General features: G+C 39.5%; 1 protein-coding gene across 1 annotated transcript; it reads right to left on the reverse strand.

The window, feature by feature from the left end:
* Positions 1 to 363: 363 nt before the first annotated feature.
* On the reverse strand, positions 364 to 7,022 carry LOC138908550 (uncharacterized). The gene is made up of 8 exons (XM_070199228.1): positions 6,589 to 7,022; positions 5,468 to 5,773; positions 4,505 to 4,753; positions 3,636 to 3,802; positions 3,405 to 3,554; positions 2,993 to 3,140; positions 1,855 to 2,164; positions 364 to 450 (listed from the first exon to the last, which is right to left on the reverse strand). Exons 1-8 carry the CDS (start codon positions 7,020 to 7,022, stop codon positions 364 to 366), a joined length of 1,851 nt encoding a protein of 616 aa, XP_070055329.1.
* Between the last annotated feature and the right edge of the window lie 2,928 nt (positions 7,023 to 9,950).

Below are 9,950 nucleotides of genomic sequence, written 5' to 3' on the forward strand. Positions count from 1 at the left end.
AACTCCCAAAAAATGACACAAGGCTTCCCTATCCATTGGAATTTACTTTACTCTAACCCACGACTCGTCATTTTTCTCATTCCAGTTGGCATATAACTCTCTTACCATGCTGAGATTTGCCGGGCCCGGACATTCGAGGAGCTTATCCATCTTCTTTTCAATCAATGTAGCAAGTACATCTGGGAAGTTTCATTCTAAAGCCTTCACATTTATCCCCATTTCAGACACATATCTCCCATATGGAACAAAAGTATCATGCCATTTGATGGCGTCATCCCGAACAAGTTCCACTCGAGGCCGTGGTGTTCTCGTAGACCTGCTAGCCTATTGCTTTCCCTTGGCTTGTCGGGAAGAGCTCCCGCCTTACTTGCGTTTTTTTGGAGGGGGAGCAGTAGTGGAGGACTTCCCCACCCCTTTTCCTTTAGTGGTATCGTCACGAGCAATAGCAACCTACACATGATAAACACAAAGATGAGAATGAATCAAGAGATGTTGTCTAAGGTCATCGTGAGAAGTAAGATGACCCCACACTTAAAACCGAAGGCTATGTATAATCGAATCATAATATTAATTCAATGTGTACCAATATGTCATCACAAGGCTATAGGTACTTAGACTTCCCTATGCCATAAAATTCAATTAGTCTAACATGGCCGTAACTTAACTATGGTGCAAGCATAACAAAGCTAAAGTCTACATTACTACACTATTTTAGTATACTAACTACAACTTACAAAAGTTTACAACAAGATACAATACCCCCAAAACACCCCACACTTCGTCCAAACTCATATACAACTACACTCGGCTACTTAGACTTCACCGGTGTTCAAATTTACTCTCTTAAGCATTTTAGCAAACACCTTGTGGGCATCAATTTTGCTCTTCTATTTCACAAATGGTGGGAGAAGGTGGGCCTCCCAAATTTACATGAAGTAGAGGGAATTATAGTTTACTACTTCAAACACAACTGCACAACCAATTTTTGCACCAATTTCGTGTATAATCATTCCACCCACAATAACATCAAAGTATGTTTAAGAGACCTAGGGGATTTGAGGATTGGGGGAGAAAGAAGACTACAAATACTCTAAGAACTTCCAAAATACAAGAAAAGAGATAACAAGAAGAACATACCTTAGAGTCTTGAGATGGAATTGAGCAAGGAATATTGAAGAATATGAGAACTTGAGAGAAAAGGGAAGAAGAGGAGCGGACAATGTGTTTTTGGAGAAGGGGGAGGGGGTTGGGTTTTAGCTATTTTAATTTAGGTGGGGGATGGGTTTGGGTAATTGAGTATGGGTTGGGTTGTGTGTGTATATGGGTAATTGGGTAGGGTATTTTTAATTAAACAAAGAAAATGAAAATAAAAAAAAATAAAAAAAAATACATACCTGACCCGCCAGCCCAGCGCCCCATGCTGGGGCTGGCGTTGAAACTTTAGAGATACTGCAAAGTGCGCCCCAAGCAGCGTGGGGCGCTGGCCTGGGCGCTCATTTCGCTGATTTTTTATTTTTATTTTTTTAAAATAAATAATCCCGACTACCCGAGCACTAAATATATACATTACACACATTCCACACCATTTCAACCTACAAAGAAAAAATTATGGCCTATAAAAGAAAAAACATTATGCTTCGAAAGCGGTAAAAATTGGGTTGCCTCCCAACGAGCACCTGATTTAACGTCGCGGCACGACTCAACACGTGTTTAAGCATCTGCCAAGTCTACTGAGGTCTTGTGACGTGCAATGTCACCACCCCAATAATATTTTATTCTCTGGCCATTTACCAAGAAGGTACCACTTGAGCTCGTATCACACAGTTCCACAGCTCCGTGAGGCCTCACACTTACCACAACAAAAGGACCTGCCCAACGAGACTTAAGCTTTCCAGGGAATAGCTTCAACCTTGAATTGAACAAGAGAACTTCTTGACCCGGCTCAAACTCTCGATGTTGGATGTACTTGTCATGCCATCTCTTCGTATTTTCTTTATATAATTTGGCATTTTCATATGCGTGCAATCGAAACTCATCAAGCTCGTTGAGTGGCAGCAACCTATTCTCACCAGCTGAGTCCATATCCATATTTAGCTTTTTGATCGCCCAATAAGATTTATGTTCAAGCTCGACGGGTAAGTGGCATGCCTTCCCATAAACCAACCTGTATGGAAAAGTACCTATGTGAGTCTTGTATGCAGTTCGATATGCCCATAATGCATCATCCAGCTTCCCGGCCCAATCTTTTCTATTTCCACTTACTATTTTCTCCAGAATCTGCTTTACCTCTCTGTTTGAAACTTCTACTTGACCACTCGTTTGGGAATGATAGGCAGTGGAAACTTTGTGCTTAACTCCATACTTTGCAAGAACATTATTCAGCAATTTGTTACAAAAGTGAGTTCCTCTGTCGCTTATTAACACTCTTGGAGTCCCAAAGCGCGTGAAGATATGCTTCTTTACAAAGCTTACCACTACCTTTGCGTCATTAGTAGGAAGAGCAATGGCCTCCACCCACTTAGAAACATAGTCGACCGCCACCAAGATGTACCTGTGACCATTAGAATATGGGAACGATCCCATGAAATCAATCCCCCAAACATCAAAAAGCTCTACTGCCAGAATATTTTGCAAAGGCATTTCGTGCTTCCTCGTGATAGTTCCGGTCCTTTGGCATCTGTCATACTTTTTAACAAAGGCATGTGCATCCTTAAATAATTTTGGCCAATATAAACCTGATTGTAGCACTTTTTTGGCGGTTCTATCCCCACCGTGATGACCTCCATATGGCGAAGCATGACAGCCATGCAATATAGCATTCATCTCTTCCTCAGGCACACACCTTCGCACCAACTGATCTGCGCATTGCCTATATAAGAATGGCTCATCCCACTTGTAGAGTCTCACATCATGTAAGAATCTTCTTCTATTATCAGGTGTCAATTCTAGTGGTGTCACCCCACTTGCAATAAAATTCACATAATCCACATACCATGGGGCTTCACCTGAGGTGATTGTTAATAACTGCTCATCAGGAAATGTTTCTTTGATTGAACCTCCTTCAGCTATATGGTTCCGACTTTCTAATCTGGACAAGTGATCAGCCACTTGATTTTCTATCCCTTTTCGATCTCGGATCTCTAAGTAAAATTCTTGCAAGAGGAGGACCCAACGAATCAGCCTCGGCTTGGCATCTTTCTTTTCAAACAAGTATCTGATAGCTGAATGATCTGTGTAGACGATAACTTTGGTTCCCACTAGATAAGATCTGAACTTGTCAAACGCCCACACCACTGCAAGCAACTCTTTTTCAGTAACTGTATAATTCATCTGAGCTGGATTCATAGTTTTGCTCGCATAATAAATGGAGTGAAATATTTTATCCCTTCTTTACCCCGAAACACCTGCGATTGCTATGTCACTTGCATCGCACATCAACTCATATGGCAGTCCCCAATCTGGGGCGATGATAATTGGTACAGTCACCAACCTTCCCTTCAGCTCCTCAAATGCTTTCATACATGCATCATCAAACTTGAAGGTGACATCTTTCTCTAGAAGCCTGCACAAAGGAGAAGAAATTTTTGAAAAATCTTTAATGAATCGATGATAAAAACCTGCATGGCCCAAGAAACTGCGAATGCCTTTGACGGATGTCGGTGGGGGCAATTTTTCAATCGCCTCCACCTTTGCTTTATCCACCTGCAGACCATTTTTTGACACCTTGTGCCCCAATACTATACCTTCACATACCATGAAATAGCACTTTTCCCAGTTTAGTACAAAGTTTGTCTCTTCACACCTAGAAAGCACTTTATCAAGGTTCATTAAACAATTATCAAAAGAACACCCAAACACAGAAAAATCATCCATGAACACTTCCACAAATCTTTCAACCATGTCAGTAAAAATAGCCATCATACACCTGTGAAAAGTCGCAGGTGCATTATAGAGACCAAAGGGCATTCTCTTGAATGCATACGTGCCATAGGGACACGTAAATGTGGTTTTCTTTTGGTCCTCTGGGGCTATAGCAATCTGATTATACCCCGTATAACCATCTAGGAAAAAGTAGTATTCCTGGCCAGCTAACCTATCAAGCATTTGGTCAATGAAAGGGAGGGGAAAGTGGTCCTTTCAGGTGGCATTGTTCAATTTTCTATAATCTATGCAAATTCTCCACCCAGTGACAGTTCTTGTAGGAATTAAGTCATTATTTTCATTAACCACTACAGTCATCCCCCCTTTCTTAGGCACATATTGAATGGGGATTACCCATTTGCTATCAGAGATTGGGAATACAATACATGCATCAAGCCACTTAGTCACTTCTTTTCTTACCACCTCTTTCATGATTGGATTTAGGCGGCGTTGTTGCTCTACACTTTGCTTGTGTCCGTCCTCCATGAGGATTTTATTCATGCAGAAAGCTGGACTAATGCCTTTAATATCAGACATCGTCCACCCAATTGCTCGCTTGTGCTCACGTAACACTCTCAACAACCTTTCTTCCTGCAATTTAGACAAGTCAGAAGAAACAATAACAGGTAAAGTGTCAGAACTACCCAAATAAGCATATTGAAGGAGAGGGGGTAGGGATTTAAGCTCCAATTTTGGATCTTCTTCAATTGACGGCTTTGGAGGAGATCCACTTGGCCTATTCAAGGGCTCAAACGGGTGTATTCCCTGCATATAAGCACAAGATGCATCTAGGATATGCATCATCTCCTCAACCTTATCATCAATCTCCAAGCTATCGAACAACATGAGTGCTTTTTCTAGAGAATCGTCTAGATATACACTCGTGTCAAGAAGTTTCTCATCCATCTCCACAACAGATATCATAGAGAGCTCCTCATAGTGGCGGGGAAGTTGGATCGCTTTGTAGACATTAAAAACTGCTTCCTCGTTGTCCACCCTCATAATCATTTTTCCCTCTCTCACTTTAATTATTGCATCACTAGTAGCCAAGAGAGGTCGTCCCAATATGATTGGAACTTGTTCATCAGCCTCAAAATCTAGAATAATAAAGTTAGCTGGGAAGATAAACTTCCCAATTTGCAGCAATACATCTTCAATCACTCCTTCAGGGTAGGCTATGGACCTATCAGCTAATTGCAACATCACAGTGGTTGGTCTTGGAGCTCCCAGACCCAATTGCTTAAACAAGGACAAGGGCATTAGATTTATGCTCGCCCCCAAATCACAAAGAGCACGACCCACATCAATATTACCAATTCGCACAGGGATGGTGAAGCTGCCAGGATCCTTAAGCTTTTGAGGAAGCTTGTTTTGGACCCTTGAAGTGCACTCCTCAATAAGTGCAACTGTCTCGAACTCAGTCAATATCCTTCTGTGAGCCACTATATCTTTTATATACTTAGAATATTTTGGAATTTCACGAAGTACATCCACCAATGGAATATTCAATTAAACCTGGCTCAACATAGAGAGAAATTTGTTGAACATGCGATTATCATTCTTTTTCTGCAATCTCTGGGGGAAAGGTGGTGGTGGCCTTGCAGCCTCCACTAGCTCTGAACCTGTATCATTTTTCTTTGACTCGTGTATTGCCTTAGGGATCAGCTCCCTCTCAGGTATAGGCTTGTCCTTTCTCTTCTTTGGCACTTCTTCTAGTTCCCTCCCATTTTTGAGTGTAACTGCATTAACTTGAGGGTTCTTCTCTGTATCACTGGGAAGAGTGCCTGTAGGTCTAGTGTTTTGATTTGCTACTAACTGTCCCATTTGCCTCTCAAGATTTCTGAAATCGGTCCTGAGTTGTTGATTATCAAGCAACAACTTCTTCAGCAAGTCATTCGTACTCTCTTCTGTTTGTAGGGGTGGTTTCTAAGGTTGATTGAAATTTCCTTGGGGCCTATACTAATTCTGATTCCGTTGATTTCCTCCCCATGAGAAGTTAGGATGATTCCTCCAATTTGGATTGTAAGTATTCCCATATTGTGCATGCTGATTCATTGGACCTCTGCTCTATTGCCCCACATAATATAGAGATTCAGGATTCGTGGGGCACATGTCACTCATATGACTGTCACCACATAGTTCGCAGCAAATAGACATTTGTTGTACATGTTGCATCTGTTGTGTTTGTTGCATTGTCATTCTATTCATCTGATTTGCCAATTTTGCTATATCGACTCTCATGGCTGAGAAGTCATCAAGCTCAATCAATCCGGCTGCCTTCTGTTTAATTGACTTCGTGAGTCCCCATCTCCTTGCCAATTATGGTCATTAGCAGTGAAGTTATTTAGCAAGAGTTGCGTTTCACTATACGGCCTCGCCATGCAACTACCCGCACAAGCTGAATCAAGAATCATCTTTGATGCAGCATCTAGCCCATCAACAAACGTGTGACCCAATACCTCATCAGTCTAACAATGATGCGGGGAGTCTCTGAGTAGCTTCTTGTATCTTTCCCAAGCTTGACGAAGTGTCTCGCCATCTCGTTGTTGGAACCCAAGAATTTGGCTCCTCGGTGACTTTGTCTTCTTAGTGGGGAAAAACTTGATTAAGAATTTCCTTGCTAGATCATCCCAAGTGTGGATTGAGTTTGCGGGCTCCTTTTGCAACCATTCCTTAGCTTCCCCCAACAGTGAAAAGGGAAATAGTGTCTGCCTGACATAGTCCTTGGAAACGTTTGGATAATTGTAAGTATCCGTAATTTCCAAAAAGTTCTGAATGTGCCTCTGCGGGTCTTTATGAGATAGACCCACATATTGCCCTGTGGACTGAATCAGCTGTACCATGTACTGTTTGAGTTCAAAATGCCCCATGATATCAGGCTTCACAATAGCCTGATTCATATTCTCAAGATTGGGCCTTGCGGCTTCAATCACCGCACGCTCTTCATTACCTGCCATCTCAGTTGGTTGTGGTTGAACTACAATGTCCAAATCTCCCTCTATTCTAGTTCTTGTTTCGACTTCCATCCTCACTCTATGAAGTGTTCGTTCAATATCTGGATCAAAAGGAAGGAGATTATTTGCACTTTTACTCCTCCGCATTCAAGAGAAGATCCTGCGTTAACACAAACAAGGCAAACTGAAAATTAAAGCTTGAACAAATAACTAATAAAAGCTTAACTTAGTCAAGTAGCTAATTTCTAAGTCCCCGGCAAAGGCGCCAAAAACTTGTTGCGACCAAACACACTCACGCAAGTATACGTGGTCGTCAAGTAATAGAGTAGTGAGTAGAGTATCGTTCCCACGAAGACTTATGATTCACTTTTGACTAATTCAAACTTAAATAGCTTATCGATTCAAGCGATTTCTTACAAAATAGATAATTTTCTAATTTACTACCTAAAAACTATCAAGTAATGAAATACTAGAAATCAACCACAACACTTAAATAGTTTTGAATAATAATCAATAAGAGATAATATTCCAGGGTCACGGGTTATCTAACAATCATGTTGCATTCTTAGCTAAAAATAACTAATTGATTTATCTGGATTGTTGATTGACAGGGTTGATATTACTCATAAGAATCTGTCGAGTCCTTACTCGCCTATTTAAGCTAACTTAATACCTATATGTCTATGGAATTAAGATTAACAAGAATGCATTTACAATTCCTGTATTGCAACCGAGCAAGGCAATTAGGTATATGTCTATCCTAATTGCGAATCCGTTCCCCGATGCCCGGGTTTAAGAACTTACTCTATTTAATTCTATATGCAATCTAGAATTCCCACTTTCGAGTTCAACTCTAGATTCGTAGATAGTATTTCACTGTTAGCTACTCAGCAAAATAATTAAAAATAGAATTAAATAAACAACCCAATATGATAAAATCAACTTCGTCAAATTAAACTTCAAACGTCAACATTTATGTATACCCATGACCCTAGAACAATAGGGTTTTTAGCCCCTCATGTTCATACAATCATCAAAAATAATGTTTTCAAACATAAAATCAATGAGTACTAGGAAAGGGATGGAAGAATTTATCGAATCCTTGCTTCCGAGTGTTTGGCGCCTCCCTCTTCTCTCTCAATCACATCCTCCCTCTTCAAAAATAGGTTTAGGTTGGCTTTTATATGATTTGGAGGCGTCTAGGGTCAAAATAACCGAGTCCTAGTCGAAAAAGGACACTTTCTTGTCTTGAGCGTCCAGGGCAGCGTGGGGCGCTGGTCCTGGCACTCAAATATTTTGGCTGCTGTAAATTGCGCCACAGCCAGTGCCCCACGCTGGCTGTGGCCCTCAAATCTCACTTTTTGCGTTTTTAGGCGCTGGTTGTGGCCCTCAAATCTCACTTTTTGCGTTTTTATCCCGATTTCGCTTCAATTCGCGCCCTTTCGTCCCAAATTGCATCTGAATGATCCCTACATATAAAAATACCAAAATTTAGCACAAATAATCATATTAAACATCTCAAATCGCCGAGACATGAGCAAAATGTGAGGCGATATATATCAAAATATGCATACATTAAGTCGATTATTAATATCCTTATCATAAAATAAATTATATTTATCATAAAAATTATCTTATCTAATCACAGTTGTATTTAAAAAAAAATGATAAATAGAATATTTTTATTTAAATCGATCTGGAATCTAAAATTTTGAAGAAGTTATGCCCTTATAAGTGTAACAGTTCTAAGGTTATTTAAATCATTTTAACAGAAAAAAAGCTTATCAGCACTTTTTTATTAAATACTGCAGCAGCTTATTATCAATTTCAGCACTTGTATCCAAACACGTAACTGCTTATTTATTAAATCAGTTTCAACACTTAAAAGTGCTGTTCAGCATCTAAGCTTATCAGTTACTTCAAATCAGATAATCCAAATAGGCTTATAAGCTCATCTACTAAAATTGATAAAGGGAATTTTACATAATTATCACAATTTAAAAGAAATATAATAAATTCTTAGCATGAAACTCAATATTACAGTTGTGGAAGGAAAATATTTATATTTGTAGCACCCAGTTCCATTAAAAATAGGAATATTAATTATTAATCCCTAAACATAAGCAATTTGAATGAAAAGTCAATAACTCTTTGTACAAAAATCATGCCTTTTCTTTCTTTATCTATTAGCTTTTCTTCTTATTCTTCATCTTCTTAATTTTGTTTTCTGCTGAAGCCAATATATTTTCTAAATTTGTTTCATTCATTTTCTATTTAATTATCTTAAGTTTTTCTCTTCCCTCTTTCTTCCTTTCTTAACATAAAGATCTTATTTCGATAATAATTGTGCTGACCCAAAAGGTCATCTTATGTCTTAGAACTCGAATCTGAGCTATTAAGCCTTACAAATCTCATTTTACCCTCCTCAATTTGTGTGCGCAGTCCGGACAGGTTTCCGGAAAGCTTTTATGTTGAAAACTAATGAAAATAAGAATTTTTGCCTTAAAAGTTAATTTTTGTTGACTTCGGTCAATATTTTTGGTAAACGGGCCCGGATCCATGCTTTGACGGTCCCAGTAGGTCCGTATCGAATTATGGGGCCTGGGCGTATGCCCGAAATTTAATTCGAAGGTCCCTAGCTTGAGTTATGAAATTTTGATAAAAATTAAAAGTCTTGAAATTATTTATTTTTAAGAATTGATTGATATTTGGCATTGTTAGTATTGGGTCCGTATTTCAGTTTCGGAGCCCGGTACAGGTTCATTATGATATTTAAGACTTGTTTGTGAAATTTGGTGAGAAACGGAGTTAATTTGACGTGATTCGGACGTCCAGTTGAGAAGATATGAATTTTAAAGTGTTCTTGAGAATTTCATTTGATTTGCTGCTAAATTCATAGTTCTAGGTGTTATTTTGGCGATTTGATCACGCGAGCAAGTTCGTATGATATTTTTAGACTTGTGTGCATGTTTGGTTTGGAGCCCCGAGGGCTCGGGTGAGTTTCGGATAGGCCACGGGATGTTTTGAACTTAGAAAATTTTGCTGGTATAACTGAACATGTTGCAGGCCTCTATT

Source organism: Nicotiana tomentosiformis, chromosome 3 (genome assembly GCF_000390325.3).
Source record: "Nicotiana tomentosiformis chromosome 3, ASM39032v3, whole genome shotgun sequence".
NCBI lineage: Eukaryota > Viridiplantae > Streptophyta > Magnoliopsida > Solanales > Solanaceae > Nicotiana > Nicotiana tomentosiformis.